This window comes from Esox lucius, chromosome 13 (assembly GCF_011004845.1).
Source record: "Esox lucius isolate fEsoLuc1 chromosome 13, fEsoLuc1.pri, whole genome shotgun sequence".
In the NCBI taxonomy this organism is placed as follows: domain Eukaryota; kingdom Metazoa; phylum Chordata; class Actinopteri; order Esociformes; family Esocidae; genus Esox; species Esox lucius.
Genome location: NC_047581.1, coordinates 29244485 through 29260932, shown reverse-complemented (window position 1 = coordinate 29260932; position 16448 = coordinate 29244485). Strand labels below are relative to the sequence as shown.

Below are 16448 nucleotides of genomic sequence, written 5' to 3'. Positions count from 1 at the left end.
TATGGTGAGAATTAAATGGATGTAGTGGGGGAATTTTGGCCTTTTCCTGAGTTATTAAATAGGACTTACAGAAAAGCTGTTCCGAAGCCATTAGCCTTTTTACTCAGGATGAGTTGAAATCAGGGGTGGTTTTGAAATCAGCGTCGATTGAAACACCTCTGCTGCAGCATGCTGACCCGTTATTCAGAAATTAAACTCTTTCCCTTGCTACAGGTCACAGTGGATTTATTGACTTGAAAATTGTTAAACTTTTTGGTGCTGATCTGTCTACATGAGCTTGTTAGCTAGCCACGATAAATCTTGATCCCAGGCTTTTAAGCTAACTTTCATCCATTTAAAGGACCAGCTAGCCATTTAGTAAAACAGTAATTCACAACAAAATAATAGGGTGTCTCGAGTCTTGTTTGATATTTCTCTGAATATGTAGCATAATGTAAACAAGCTCTAAAAGCTCTAAAATAATTAGTCAGTTAAAGAATAAATTGTTAGAACTATTTCTATTTCATTCAAAGGATGCCAAGTGCACTAACACAATGTTATTAAGTTAATTAAAGGATACTAACAAATGTAACATACTTTAAGTAACTGAATTTAATTATGCTAAAAGCTCTAACAATTATATTCTGAAAGCTCAAACAATTTAATGTTTGTGTTATCATGAGGGCCAGTCTTCTTTGTCTTAACTCCCTCCCCCCTTGCAAAACATAGAACATGGAACTAAACCTTCTTAATGTTTTTGACATTTTGCTTATTAAATCGCCCCAGTGTAATGGAATGGGTTAGCTAGCTAACTAGTTGTTTGCATGATTGAGAAGGACTGGTACTTTTTTGAACTGGTTGAGAAGATTATTTTACTAGTCAAGAACATAGGGGTTTAATGAAAATAAAGTGTTTCGGTTCAGAATGATCAGATTTTTAAAAGTATTTTTTTTTTTATTACAACCCCTAGTTGAAAGATATGTAGGTTGACTATCAAACAATAAATATAGTGACCTTTCACCTTTTGTCCTGTCTTGCAGCTAGTCTTATGCCTAAGGTAGACTGTTGAGTCAGTGGGGTTTCCAAACACTAACCCACAGTTCTCAGGAGTCTGCCCCCTCTTCTAAAAGCAACACATGGTGCTTCTACTGAAACCACATCCAGGGAAAACAGTCTAGCTCAGCAGTTTTGTGTCAGGACATGATCTGGCTTACATATTATTTTCTAACAAACATAAACCTCAAACTTGTTCAACAGTATCCAGTGTGTTGTTTTTCTTAGGAGAACCTACAAATGACTCACTGGCTATAAACACAAGAAGGAGGTCTGTCACGTGTTATGCTTGGGTCTTATCACATTCTGCAGCCCTTTTTAGTATTTAATTGTCCAGGAATAAATGTAATAGCCTTCCAGGTACTGGTGTTATCTCGGTCAAGCAGATTATTGGTATTGTTTAGAGCAGTGGTTCCCAACTACGGTCCTCAATTACCCCCAACAGTACACGTTTTCATTGTAGCCCCAGCCAAGCACAGCTGATTCAACGTGTCAACTAATTATCATTTAACTCGTTGAGTTAAATTGGGCGTGCTTGTCCAGGGCTACAACAAAAATGTGTTCTGTTGGGGGTACTCGAGGACCGGAATTGGGAACCACCGGTTTAGACAGAGGATGTTTTCAGGAGGGAGACGTAGTTCTGGTTTGCAGTGAAACAACAGACCTGTGCCAGCAGATGACCTTAAATAAAGAAGGCGACACACAGCTGTAATGTGCTTGGACCTAACTGATCCTGTCAACTGGGGGGGACTCAAATGAGTCATTTCGATTTGCAAAAATCGAATCAACATTTTTCTAAACAAATTTTAAGTTGAGGTTCTTTGTGTGACAAATCAGAACACTTAAGTGATTTGCTGGATTGAAATACAAAGAATCACTGCCGTTCATGCTTATTATTTATAGGTTTTTACATTTCGTATAAAGTTGGAAGGTTCTTTTCTTTCTAGCTCCAGGTCTGAGACATTTGGCCACTGTTCACGCCTGGACAGTCTGATGTGGAAATCCTGCTCTAATAGCCCATTGCTCAGCTGCTGTACATCAGTCACTGAGGTTGTGACACAAAGTTTAAAAATCTCCTTATGCTGTTTTGTCCAGTTTTCTAAAATGAAACTGTTTACTGTTATAATTAGACTATTTCTGGGGGATTTTCGAATTATGTTTTAGGATTTGTTCAGGATAGACAAACTACACGATTCTCTCCTCTTTTCACTCGACGAAAAAGTCTGTTATTGTCACCTATATTGATACAGTAGTTATTGTATCAATGTCATTCACGAAATGACTAATAAGGTGTTAAAAAGGAGTGGCAAAAGCCATACAGGTCATAGATGCAATTTGTGGTGGAGAAAAACATAAGAAACGTTACTCTTTAACACAGTGGTTAATGGTGTCTAACGAAATATTAAACATTTTTGTTTTAGCCCCAGCTAAGCACAGCTGATTCATCTTGTCAAATAATTATTAGGGCTTGAAAATAATAATTGAATGGAACTGGATATGCTTGTCTGGGGCTACAAAAAAATTTATGCTGTTGGGCGTACTTGAGGATTGGTGTTGGGAACCACTGGCATAGGGGGTGAAGCGCCAAGTGGAACACCGGTCAATTGCAGAGAGGCGTTGGGTAGAGCGCCAGCCTTCCTCAAACTCATTTTTGCTTATTGACTTTCGACGTTTAGATTAGACAATGTTTAGTGAAGCAAAAGTAGTGGAAACCATATAATTTGTCGGAGGGGAAACTTTTTTAACCGACCTTTTTCCTTACATTTATTTTTAAGACTCATTTATTGAAAATACTTCCTAAACATAGTTAGCCTACTCTTTCATGGTTTAGGTGTTATTTTTTGCCACTCCCAAGGAGTAAATTGAAAACCCATTAATATATATGTATATTTTTTAATTAGCCTACATTTTCTTCCCATAGTGATACACCCTGAACAAGTTGGACAGAATATGCATTTTGCCTAGCGGTTAGAAGGCTAACTAGCATGGCTACGGCTATGGACGTGCCTCTTAGTTCGACCGCTTTGATGATTTGACAGATTTTTATTGTGTCCTCTTCTGTTTGCCTCCGAGGCTGAGTTCAGAGAGAGGTCAGACTGTGGAACTATCTGGCTTTAGAACGACTAAGGCTGTAGAATAGGGTTTTCATCCAAGCTCAACGTTCCTGTGGATACATTTTAGGTTACTGTAGCGAGGAATAACTTTGATGAATACACATTGAAGCGATATGAGTTTTGCTGTCTAGGTCTAGTGAATAACCCATCCCCAGGTACTCAATTAGGAAACTGCTTTAACAGCAGATTTTTGCAATTTCAAGCACATCATTTAATTTGGCTAATTGAGTCAGCTCCTACTAGCTCAGGGATCTGCAGTTTGGTAGCCTACTGAAACTCCATCTGTGACTACTTTTACCGTTGATCATCACCCTAGTGATTTAAAGGAATGAAGTACAAGGGTTGTCATTTTTAAACTAATTAGAATTATAACATGCATGCATACACTCAACGTGATAACGTAGTCTTAGACTGTTTTGGTGTGTCTGGCATTTTGTTTATTTTGTGTGTGTTGTATTTGCATTTACTATAGCCTAACAGGGAAAAATAGGGACAAACACATCAGAATATTTTGTGGAATATTCCTTGTATCTGCCCTTTTTTTGTAGTAGCAAAATAGTCCAAGCACGTCTTTTAGTACCTTCTCCCTGGAGGTTCCAAGCGAGCTGAAGCGATAACAAAAGGTGACGTGAAACACGGAAGACTTCTGAATCGTATGACGATTGACAAGGGGATAACGATGTTTGATAAGGGGAGAGCGGATACTTGACCAAGGGAGGGGTGACGTTTGACTGGGGGGGGTGACTGAGTAGGAGGAAGAACGGAGTTTCTGGGGTGGAATGATAATGGTCCTAATATGGATGCTGTAGATTGGGCAAGAGTGACTCAAAGCCTGCAGCAAAGCAAAACAAGCTGTTGGGTTGTTAACTGTCCAGTGTCAGAGAAGGGTTTTATGAGACGAGGACGGTGCGTCTTTACGGGTCTGTACCTGGAGTCCTTGCATTGAAATGGGTTAATTTCAGTGCCAGTGCATAGGACCGGACTCGTAATTTAAGCACTCGTATTTCCCCAAAACTCCTCTCGGTTTGGACCTATGCACTTGTTGAAATCAACTCGTTATTCCCGTGAGAGACCCACAAAGACGTGCTGTTTTTGTAGCCTACAAAAGGACCTCGTCTTTTTCCTCCTCTGGGTTTTTCTATAGGCTAACTGGCATACGTTGCACTGGTTAAAGCAGTAATGTCAAGCCAAACAGAAGCAGCCTACCAAGCTTTATAACAATTTTTGCAGTCTGCAATGCATTACGACAAAAGTTACTGCTCACGCGTGCTTCCTTGCTACTACCCGTATAAACGCTGACTTGTGTACACAGTAGGCTACTCTTTAGTCAGCCGGCGTGGTATTATAGCCGGCAATTAATAAGGCAATCATTTATATCTTTTAATTGTGATGGAGGGGTTATGTTCGGTGTATACACTAAAATATAACAGAACATTGAAGTTACGTCATCTTTTATACTGCAGGGCGATAATAATATTATATTTTATTATACTCTTTTCACACAGGGTCTGTGATCATGTTGTCCAGATTTAGTTTACTTTTGATTTGCCACTTTAGGTTCAAAGCATGTCAATTTAAAAGAGAATTGATGGAATTCATTCAATAGATGTTTCAGTTCACTGCAGGGTTTACGTTAGTTGGCAAATACCGGCATTTCGCGGTATCAGGTGTACGATATCCTCCATTGTTGTTTCGGTGTGTTGTGTTGGAGGTGGCGTCACGGGAGTTTTCCTGTGATGTCACTATGGGCCGGTGCAGTGGAAAACGAACCGATGCGTGACATGTAGAGCGGAGTCAAGCTGGTAGCATGCAGTGGAAAAGCACCATAACAGTGCCGGCTGTAGCCTTTTTTGGGGGCCCTAAGCAACATTTTGTAGGCCCTGCTCACTAACTCATATTTATCGATCATATTTTTATCAGTAGCTAATTTTTGGTTTACTCCCCTTGCTTTCATGTAATGCACATAATAACAGGAGCTTGTCTCACTCACTATTTGAAAGGTATTGCCCAACGGCAGGCAACTTTAAAACGATAAAATTACAGACGGGAACTCAATCACATTCATGTAATGCACATAATAACAGGAGCTTGTCTCACTCACTATTTGAAAGGTATTGCCCAACGGCAAAAATTTCTTCACAACTTCCCTGTAAAATATTGTACCTAATCCGTACCTATTGGAATACTCAGCCCTTCGTGGGAAACATTCAATCTAACTTCGCAGCTGAATAAGGGGCTCTTGCCCAGAAATCGTTTTTTGAGAGATGCAATTATCCCATCAGTATCCGCGAGTATTGATCATGATCCATATTGGCAGCATCTTCATCTCCTCTTCTCCCTCTTCATCCCACGACAAGGGTGTGTTCAAATGGAACCCTGTAGGGCTGTAGGGTTGTAGAATGGTTCTTTGTAGAATGTATTTTATGGGGGCTTTTATTATAGTATTTCTGGAAGAATCAAACCTATAAGATTTCTATTGGACCTCCCTTACAGGACTTTCATGGGAACACATCATCCAATCTGAATACTCATAATAATCTTATAGCATGGTTCAAATCACAATATTACATTCTTTTCAAAGTGATCATGGCTTTGAGTCTTGGGTGTGTCTCTACCAGCTTGTACACCTGGATTTGGGCAGTTTTTCCCATTCTTGTAAATCCTCTAAAGCTCTGTCGGATTGGATCGTGAATGGTTAAACTGCAGTTTTAAGGTCTTCTCACTGATGTTCAATGCAACGAGTCCTGTATACATTGGAAGATTTTTCTGGGAACCATATGTATATTTTTTTTCTACAGTATTTTGTTGAAATTCCAAATGTTTTGTTTCAGTCCGTGTATTAGTTTGCATTGACTTATAGTCTTCTCGTACTTCAGACGCTTTTAGTACTATCCTTCCCACCCTAAAACACCCTGGATGGGCTAATACTACTCTAGTCTTATCGGTAAGTGAGGAGGAGTAGGATACTAGTTGTTTTATTATTGACATTCAGTCTTGTAAAGGTTAGGGGCGGGATTCCACACAGTGCCTCTAAGAAAATAGACCAATTTTTTTTTTTTAACTGTCATTTTCTGGCCTGTTAATATACACAGTCCCAATGTGGTGCCGATTTTAAGTCTCAATGTGGCCGTCAAGCCAGAGTTTTCTCACACTGAATTGTTTACCCTCTGGATGTGAAACAGGAAAACCCAAAGGATTAACAGACAAAGATCAAAATGGCAACTGAATGCTAAAGTATGTGCATGTGTTAACCTAAGTCTGATGTGTCTGAATGTGCCCTTCAAATTGACAGCTTGACAACCTCTGTGTGTGTGTGAGTGTGCGTGTGGTGTTTGTGTGTGTGTGTGTGTGAGTCTCAGGCTGGCAGGCAGTCAGTCAGGGATTTGGCTGTCACAGTGAACAGGCTGTAGATGTACTAAGCCTCAGACTACTGGAGGACTAGGAGACAGGCCAGGTGATCTGGGGAATGGGACACTAAAACAGCCCAGTGTTTCTCAACCTCATCTGTCATTAGGATGATGTGGACTGTCCGGTATCTCGTCAGTCATTAGGATGACGTGGACTGTCCGGTATCTCGTCAGTCATTAGGATGACGTGGACTGTCCGGTATCTCGTCAGTCATTAGGATGACGTGGACTTTCCGGTCCCTCGTCAGTCATTAGGATGACGTGGACTTTCCGGTCCCTCGTCAGTCATTAGGATGACGTGGACTTTCCGGTCCCTCGTCAGTCATTAGGATGACGTGGACTTTCCGGTCCCTCGTCAGTCATTAGGATGACGTGGACTTTCCGGTCCCTCGTCAGTCATTAGGATGACGTGGACTTTCCGGTCCCTCGTCAGTCATTAGGATGACGTGGACTTTCCGGTCCCTCGTCTGTCATTAGGATGACGTGGACTATCCGGTCCCTCGTCTGTCATTAGGATGACGTTGACTTTCCGGTGCCTCGTCTGTCATTAGGATGACGTGGACTTTCCGGTGCCTCGTCTGTCATTAGGATGACGTGGACTTTCCGGTGCCTCGTCTGTCATTAGGATGACGTGGACTATCCGTTACCTCGTCAGTCATTAGGATGACGTGGACTTTCCGGTCCCTCGTCAGTCATTAGGATGACGTGGACTTTCCGGTCCCTCGTCAGTCATTAGGATGACGTGGACTTTCCGGTCCCTCGTCTGTCATTAGGATGACGTGGACTATCCGGTCCCTCGTCTGTCATTAGGATGACGTTGACTTTCCGGTGCCTCGTCTGTCATTAGGATGACGTTGACTTTCCGGTGCCTCGTCTGTCATTAGGATGACGTGGACTTTCCGGTGCCTCGTCTGTCATTAGGATGACGTGGACTCTCCGTTACCTCGTCATTAGGATGACGTGGACTGTCCGGTTCCTCGTCTGTCATTAAGATGACGTGGACTGTCCGGTCCCTCGTCTGTTATTAAGATGACGTGGACTGTCCGGTCCCTCGTCTGTCATTAAGATGACGTGGACTGTCCGGTCCCTCGTCTGTCATTAAGATGACGTGGACTGTCCGTTACCTCGTCATTAGGATGACGTGGACTGTCCAGTCCCTCGTCTGTCATTAGGATGACGTGGACTGTCCGGTCCCTCGTCTGTCATTAGGATGATGTGGACTGTCCGGTCCCTCGTCTGTCATTAGGATGACGTGGACTGTCCGGTCCCTCGTCTGTCATTAGGATGACGTGGACTGTCCGGTCCCTCGTCTTATCATTAGGATGACGTGGACTGTCCGGTCCCTCGTCTTATCATTAGGATGACGTGGACTGTCCGGTCCCTCGTCTGTCATTAGGATGACGTGGACTGTCCGGTCCCTCGTCTGTCATTAGGATGACGTGGACTGTCCGTTACCTCGTCATTAGGATGACGTGGACTGTCTGGTACCTCTTCTGTCATTAGGATGACATGGACAGTCTGGTACCTTTTGAATATTTCGCTGGTAGATACTGATTACATTTTAATTTAAGATAAGAGGCGATCCATCCATTGTATGAATAAAGAGATGAGATTCCAGAGGGCAGTACAGATAAGGAAAAATGCATATTAAGGAGACATTACTAAGTAGTGACTTTTTATGTATATTGTTGGAACATAATAAACCAAGTATGATCTAGAGCTGGGACAATAAACTCAACGTGCAAGCATTTTATTGTAACATGGATTTTCCCCAGCTTGCCCAGCTCAATGGCTTGAGTATCTGTGCTGTGTTGTGATTCTCTTCTGTATTGTGATTGGATGCCTTGACGTGAAGTCAACTAACATGGAACATCTGCCACCCTCTTTCTTTTTATTTTCTGTCCCTTGTTTCATCCATTCATTTCACTATCCCTTCTCTTCACTGCTTGACCATTTTCTATGTTTGAGTTGCTTACTGTGATTGTGCAGGTGGTGGTGTTTTCCAATTATTTAAGTTGGTTGACCAACTTAGGTGACCGTATGAGCATTTGAGGGTTGCTACTGACAGTGTTTTATAAGGCAGGGAAATTAACAATAGTTTCTCCCTTCGTCTTCAGGGCTGGCTTTGGCCTGACGAAGCCGCTCAAGATGAACATGGTGAAGAGGATCATGGGAAGGCCGCGGCAGGAGGAGTGTAGTCCCCAGGACAACGCTCTAGGCCTCATGCACCTCCGTCGCCTCTTCTCTGAGCTCTGCCACCCACCACGTCACATGACCCAGAAGGAGCAGGAAGAGAAACTCTACATGATGCTGCCTGTCTTCAACAGGGTGAGTCTGATTGGCTAGTGCCTTCAACGGGTTGAGTCTGATTGGCTAGTGCCTTCAACGGGTTGAGTCTGATTGGCTAGTGCCTTCAACGGGTTGAGTCTGATTGGCTAGTGCCTTCAACGGGGTGAGTCTGATTGGCTAGTGCCTTCAACGGGTTGAGTCTGATTGGCTAGTGCCTTCAACGGGTTGAGTCTGATTGGCTAGTGCCTTCAACGGGTTGAGTCTGATTGGCTAGTGCCTTCAACGGGTTGAGTCTGATTGGCTAGTGCCTTCAACGGGTTAAGTCTGATTGGCTAGTGCCTTCAACGGGTTAAGTCTGATTGGCTAGTGCCTTCAACGGGTTGAGTCTGATTGGCTAGTGCCTTCAACAGGGGTGTGTCTGATTGGCTAGTGTTTTCAACGGGGGTGTGTCTGATTGGCGGGGGTGTGTTTATTCCTTTCAGTTGTTGGTTGCTTGGCTAGCATCTCAGTTCTGGATTTGTGTGTGTGTGTGTGTTAACTTTTGACCTTTGCAGGTGTTCGGGAACGCCCCTCCCAGCACCATGACGGAGAAGTTCCAGGACCTCCTCCAGTTCACCACCCAAGTCTCCCGTCTCATGGTCACTGAGATCAGACGGAGGGCGTCCAACAAGTCCACAGGTACAGCTATACATTTGCCACTTCATAAACACTTGATTTTGTATTAGTTTTGTTGGTCATACCGCATTAAGCTTATGTGGTGCCCTGTCTGCTGTATAATATGATTCCCAGGGTGAGTTTTCTAGCTGTTAGCTTGGCTGGCTAACCCCAGCCTCCAGGACGTCCACATGTAGAGCCCGTTGTTATGGCCATCTTCAGTCACTACATCACTGCAGTGTCTCAGTCTTCTTCGGCCTGGTAATGTAGTGTTTAAAGACTTCAGATGCCCTCTGTCTCGAGTGATTAATCACAGCTTCTGATCTGAGTTAGTGTGGGTGTCCTAGCTATCTCCGCCAGGTGTCCAAGCAACTGTGTCCAGGCAACATGAGTATAATGCCTTTCTGAAAATGTTCATCACTGCTCGGTGACTGGTCTGGTTTAGACTGGTCTGTGAGTGAGATGGGGGAAGAGGAGTGATGGATGTTTTTTCAGAGGGGTCCAGGGTGTCAGTCCGTCTCCAGGCTTGATGGTCTTTTGATGTATGATGTTGGTCTGGGGGTGGCCCATCAACCTGCCATGCTGGCAGGCTCCACACTGCTTCCCATGTGGCTTTGTTACAGGCCACGCTCTGGGTAGATTTTAGGGCAGTGTTTCTCAATCCTGGTCCTAGGGACCCCAACGCTTGTGTTTGTGCGCGCCTGTGTTTGCCTGTGTGTGTGCGTGTTTGCGCGCTCGCCTGTGTGTTTATCTCTGTATGCGTGTGTCTTTGTGTGGGTTTTATCTCTGTATGCGTGTGTCTCTGCGTGGGTTTTATGTCTGTATGCGTGTGTCTCTGTGTGGGTTTTATCTCTGTATGCGCGTGGCTCTGTGTGGGTTTTATCTCTGTATGCGCGTGTCTCTGTGGGTTTTATCTCTGTATGCGTGTGTCTCTGTGTGGGTTTTATCTCTGTATGGGTGTGTCTCTGTGTGGGTTTTATGTCTGTATGCGTGTGTCTCTGTGTGGGTTTTATCTCTGTAAGCGTGTGTCTCTGTGTCGGTTTTATCTCTGTATGGGTGTGTCTCTGTGTGGGTTTTATCTCTGTATGGGTGTGTCTCTGTGTGGGTTTTATCTCTGTATGGGTGTGTCTCTGTGTGGGTTTTATCTCTGTATGGGTGTGTCTCTGTGTGGGTTTTATCTCTGTATGGGTGTGTCTCTGTGTGGGTTTTATCTCTGTATGGGTGTGTCTGTGTGGGTTTTATCTCTGTATGGGTGTGTCTCTGTGTGGGTTTTATCTCTGTATGGGTGTGTCTCTGTGTGGGTTTTATCTCTGTATGCGCGTGTCTCTATGTGGGTTTTATCTCTGTATGGGTGTGTCTCTGTGTGGGTTTTATCTCTGTATGCGCGTGTCTCTATGTGGGTTTTATCTCGGTATGGGTGTGTCTCTGGGTGGGTTTTATCTCTGTATTTGTGTGTCTCTGTGTGGGTTTTATCTCTGTATGCGCGTGTCTCTGTATGGGTGTGTCTCTGTGTGGGTTTTATGGTTATTCAAAACTTGTGAGGTAACCTTCCTTTTATAATCAACCACTTGCTATTGCGGTCATTTTTCTGTTTGGAAGAATAACACACATGTACAGAAAATACACAGAACATACACAGTTGTTCAGTAGGCTGTCCCTCTTTCTTTAAAAGAATAGCACACACACACACACACACACACACACACACGTTAAAGTAAGCTTTCCTTATTAACTCCCTACCTCTCCCTAAATCTACCTCCTCTTTCTCCCTCTACCTCCTCCCTCTCCTCTCACTTCCCCAACCTCCTTTCTCTGCTTCTGCCTTTCTCTTCCTCTCCTCTCTCCCCTTTGCCCTACCCTTTTCTCCTGTCTCCTGTAACTCCTCACGGTATCTCTCCCTCTCTCCCACATTCTCTCTTTCTCCTCCTGTTCTCGTCAGTACTGCAGGCATCTCTGCTGCCATCTGCTCTTGGCCTTGTGCTATGAATCACTCTATTTGTATTCAGACAAAGCAGCTCTTTGACTCCCCTGTTAGGACTGTCCAGGTGTTGTGGTCGGGCAGCACCATCTTTTAAACATGTCACACACACCTGTTCACGTCCACTCCTGTGTGGCATCTGTTGGATACATAAATGAAATGTTGCTGAATGGGTAATAATCCACAGTTGTTTTGTAGTCCAGTTTATATTTGTGTTGAAATGTGACATGTGTGTTCTGTCCACAGAGGCGGCCAGTCGAGCTATAGTCCAGTTTTTGGAGGTCAACCAGAGCGAGGAGGCAAGTCGTGGCTGGATGCTACTGACCACCATCAATCTGCTGGCTTCTTCTGGACAGGTGGGCATTCCTAACCATGCTAGTGTGATACAGTTGTGATCATAAGTTCTCACGCCCTGGCAGAAATTGTGACATTTTGGTATTGATTTTGAAAATATGAATGATCATGCAAAAAACTGTATTTTATTGTGATCATATGAAGCCATTTATTATCACATAGTTGTTTGGCTCCTTTTTAAATCATAATGATAACAGAAATCACTCAAATGTCCCTGATCAAATGTTTACATACCTTTGAATGTTTGGCCTTGTTACAGACACACAAGGTGACACACACAGGTGAAAATTGCAATTAAAGGTTAATTTCCCATACCTGTGGCTTTTTAAATTGCATTTAGTGACTGTGTATAAATAGTCAATGATTTTGTTAGCTCTCACATGGATGCACTGAGCAGGCTAGATACTGAGCCATGGGGAGCAGAATAGAACTGTCAAATGACCTGTGTAACAAGGTAATGGAACTTTATAATGATGGAAAAGGATATAAATAGATATCCAAAGCCTTGGAAATGCCAGTCAGTACTGTTCAATCACTTATTAAGAAGTGGAAAATTCGGGGATCTCTTGATACCAAGCCAATGTCAGGTAGACCAAGAAAGATTTTAGCCAAAACTGCAAGAAGAGTTGTTCGGGATACAATGACAAACCCACAGGTAAAAAGACAGTGTGGTTGTTTCAAGGAGCACAATATGATGATACTTGAACAAAAATGAGCTGCATTGTCGAGTTGCCAGAAATTAAGCCTTTACTGCGCCAATGCCGCAAAAAATCCCGGTTGCAATATGCCGTACAACACCGTGACACGCCTCACAGCTTCTGGCACACTGTCATTTGGAGTGACGAGAACAAAAGAGATCTTTATGGTCACAACCATAAGCAATATGTTTGGAGAGTGAACAGAACACCATCCCCACTGTGAAGTATGGTGATGGCTCACTGATGTTTTTGGGGGGTGTGAGCTCTAAAGGCACGGAATCTTGTGAGAATTGATGGCATGATGAATGTAGCATGTTATCAGAAAATACTTGCAGACAATTTGCATTCTTCTGCACGAAAGTTGCCCATGGGACGCTCTTGGACTTTCCAGCACAACAATGACCCTAAGCACAAGGTCAAGTTGACCCTCCAGTGGTTACAGCAGAAAAAGGTGAAGGTTCTGGAGTGGCCACCAGTCTCCTCACCATAATATAAGCAAGCCACTCTGGGGAGATTCTCCAATGGAAACGTGTGAGCACCACAGTACGTGCATGTCCACGGTTCAACCGTGAATTTGCCTGCAAACACGCTGCCTTGCCCCAGGTGGCTGGTTATGGGCGTAACCGCTATGGGTGTTTTGTTTTTCGACAGGGGAGGGCTGTGTTGACATCCCTTTGAAATTAAAATGTATTTAACATGAATGCAACCAAAATGATTTTTTTCACTCATGGGTGAAATAAAAACACACGTTATAGTGGGCACTATGCTAGCAGGCAACGTACTTATACAGTGCTAACTTATAACACTGAGTCACCAACAATCTTCACCAACCTTACAATCCTTATTGCACTTATCCGCCCGCTATAATTAGCTTTTTCTCCAGTTGGTAGCAGAATGTTTCACATGGAGAAAAAATATTTGATGGACCAACAAGGAAGACTCTACTTCCATTGGATAAACGCCTCGCATTAGCCAGATTCATTTGCATAATATTGACCGTGGCCCAACTTCTTGACTCGCCGGGAACAGCTCAAACGCCGCTGCCTTCCCAAGATGCTTTGCGCAACATCTGGCCAGGTGGGCCGTTACACCCGTGCTAGTGTTTGTTAAAGTATCTGTTCCCATATGTTTTGAAAAGCTTTGCATCTGCATTTTACAGGATGTCTCTTTCCGTTTCACCCAATAGCATAGTTTCCTTCTTTGTTCCTGATCTTGTAGCCCAGTCGGTGATGGCAAAGTACATGTGGTGCTCCAGGCAGACCCAAATGGTCACACTGTAAAGTGAATAGGGTGCCGTTTGGGATGTTCTGTCTAGACCGATAATTAATCTTCCCTAATACTGATTATCATGATGAATTTGTTCCTGCACCCTGTGAGTATAAAATATACTAGGTAGGGACTAAAATGCCACCCATCGTGCTCTAAGGTAAAAAAAAAAGCACGTTGTAGGGTTTAGGCTACCCTTTTGGATGCTAGGCATGTTTTTCTCTTTTTTTTCTGGGAATTGGTTGAACTTGATTTGAGCCTTTTAAGGGGGATGGTTACAGCCGAAGGAGACAAGCAGGCAGCTTCTCTTGCTTCACTGAAGATCGGAAATTCACGCTTTTGTCTCCTCGTCGGTCGGATGGAGCCTTGGTTCCCTTGTTTAGTTCAAAATCCTTCAGTAGAACCCCCCCCTCTCTCTCTGCCTCTCTCTCTCTGCCTCTGCCTCTCTCTCTGCCTCTGCCTCTCTGCCTCTCTCTCTCTCTGCCTCTCTCTCTCTCTGCCTCTCTCTCTCTCTGCCTCTCTCTCTCTCTGCCTCTCTCTCTCTCTCTGCCTCTCTCTCTGCCTCTCTCTCTCTCTGCCTCTCTCTCTCTGCCTCTCTCTCTCTCTCTCTCTCTGCCTCTCTCTCTCTCTCTGCCTCTCTCTCTCTCTGCCTCTCTCTCTCTCTGCCTCTCTCTCTCTCTGCCTCTCTCTCTCTCTGCCTCTGCCTCTCTCTCTCTGCCCCTCTCTCTCTCTCTCTGCCTGCCTCTCTCTCTCTCTGCCTCTCTCTCTCTCTCTCTCTCTCTCTGCCTCTCTCTCTCTCTCTCTCTCTCTCTCTCTCTCTCTCTGCCTCTCTCTCTCTCTCTCTCTCTCTCTCTCTCTCTCTCTCTCTGCCTCTCTCTCTGCCTCTCTCTGCCTCTCTCTCTCTCTCTGCCTCTCTCTCTCTCTCTCTGCCTCTCTCTCTGCCTCTCTCTCTCTCTGCCTCTCTCTCTCTCTGCCTCTCTCTCTCTCTCTCTCTCTCTCTCTCTCTCTCTCTCTGCCTTTCTCTCTCTGCCTCTCTCTCTCTCTCTCTCTCTCTCTCTCTCTCTGCCTTTCTCTCTCTCTGCCTCTCTCTCTCTGCCTCTCTCTCTCTCTCTCTCTGCCTCTCTCTCTCTCACTGCCTCTGCCTCTCTCTCTCACTGCCTCTGCCTCTCTCTCTCTGCCTCTGCCTCTCTCTCTCTCTCTGCCTCTCTCTCTCTCTGCCTCTCTCTCTCTCTGCCTCTCTCTCTCTCTGCCTCTGCCTCTCTCTCTCTCTGCCTCTCTCTCTCTCTGCCTCTCTCTCTCTCTGCCTCTGCCTCTCTCTCTCTGCCCCTCTCTCTCTCTCTCTGCCTGCCTCTCTCTCTCTCTGCCTCTCTCTCTCTCTGCCTCTCTCTCTCTCTCTCTCTCTCTCTCTCTCTGCCTCTCTCTCTCTCTCTCTCTGCCTCTCTCTCTCTCTCTCTCTCTGCCTCTCTCTCTCTCTCTCTCTGCCTCTCTCTCTCTCTCTCTCTCTCTCTGCCTCTCTCTCTCTCTGCCTCTCTCTCTCTCTGCCTCTCTCTCTCTCTCTCTCTCTCTGCCTTTCTCTCTCTCTGCCTCTCTCTCTCTCTCTCTCTGCCTCTCTCTCTCTCTCTCTCTCTGCCCTCTCTCTCTCTCTCTCTCTCTCTTTGCCTCTCTCTCTCTCTCTCTCACTCTGCCTCTCTCTCTTTGTTTTTACTTAGTTCAGGTTCACATGGTATCGCAACAACCCAGCCCTCCTAGTCCCATGACTAGGCCCAGACAGACACGCATCAATACACACTCACTACTCACTACACTCACTACTACTCACACCTCACTAACAGCTAGCCTGTCAATGAATGGGTCGGCTGCTCTGGTATCCACCTTCTTGTCAGAAACAAAACGCTGGAATTGTTCTAACAGAACTTGAACAAAATGCAGATATTTAGTTTGAACAGAGTACATGATCATCTACATTATTAGCATGTTGTCAGGATTTCCCCACAGTTGATAGTGGGTTGTGGAGATGTTACGGTTATGGCACTAAACACTATTGTGTACACACCATGCTTTCAACAGCGTTTTAACAACGTTACAACATTACATTTTTTGTGAGGACCCTGTAATATGGTTTTCACATGACAAGGAATGCCGATATGAATCATGTTATGCACACATTAAGAGGATGCAGATGAGTTGTTGGAGGCATGTGCTTATTTATCAAGCACAATGTTTCTCCTTGAGTAATGATAAACATGTGGTATTGTTTAGTCATCACGTTTCTTCATTTATACCTGTTCCAGATATTGTGATAATACTCAGTCGTGACCCAGTCAAGGCAGGGTTGTCAATCCTCTGTCTGGGGGGGGTCACACATGGTCTTCTTCTGTCTGGGGGGGGTCACACATGGTCTTCTTCTGTCTGGGGGGTGGTCACACATGGTCTTCTTCTGTCTGGGGGGGGGGTCACACATGGTCTTCTTCTGTCTTTTTCTATCTTCCTCTTCTGCCCTGCCTCGTTCTGCCCTGCCTCGTTCTGCCCTGCCTCGTTCTGCCCTGCCTCGTTCTGCCCTGCCTCGTTCTGCCCTGCCTCGTTCTGCCCTGCCTCGTTCTGCCCTGCCTCGTTCTGCCCTGGGTTTTTATTCCCCCTCTGCTTATCGTGGCACCAC

General features: G+C 44.7%; 1 protein-coding gene across 5 annotated transcripts in view; it reads left to right on the top strand.

The window, feature by feature from the left end:
* The window catches only part of wdfy3 (WD repeat and FYVE domain containing 3), an 82646-nt gene that overhangs the window by 7948 nt on the left and 58250 nt on the right, over nucleotides 1-16448 (top strand). For all 5 annotated transcript variants that reach the window (XM_029124586.2, XM_029124584.2, XM_029124587.2 and 2 more), the window contains exons 2-4: nucleotides 8671-8881; nucleotides 9397-9520; nucleotides 11721-11830. In XM_029124586.2, the coding sequence (XP_028980419.2) occupies nucleotides 8702-8881; nucleotides 9397-9520; nucleotides 11721-11830 (414 nt within the window). In that variant the 5' untranslated portion in view covers nucleotides 8671-8701. The remainder of the gene's footprint in view (nucleotides 1-8670; nucleotides 8882-9396; nucleotides 9521-11720; nucleotides 11831-16448) is intronic.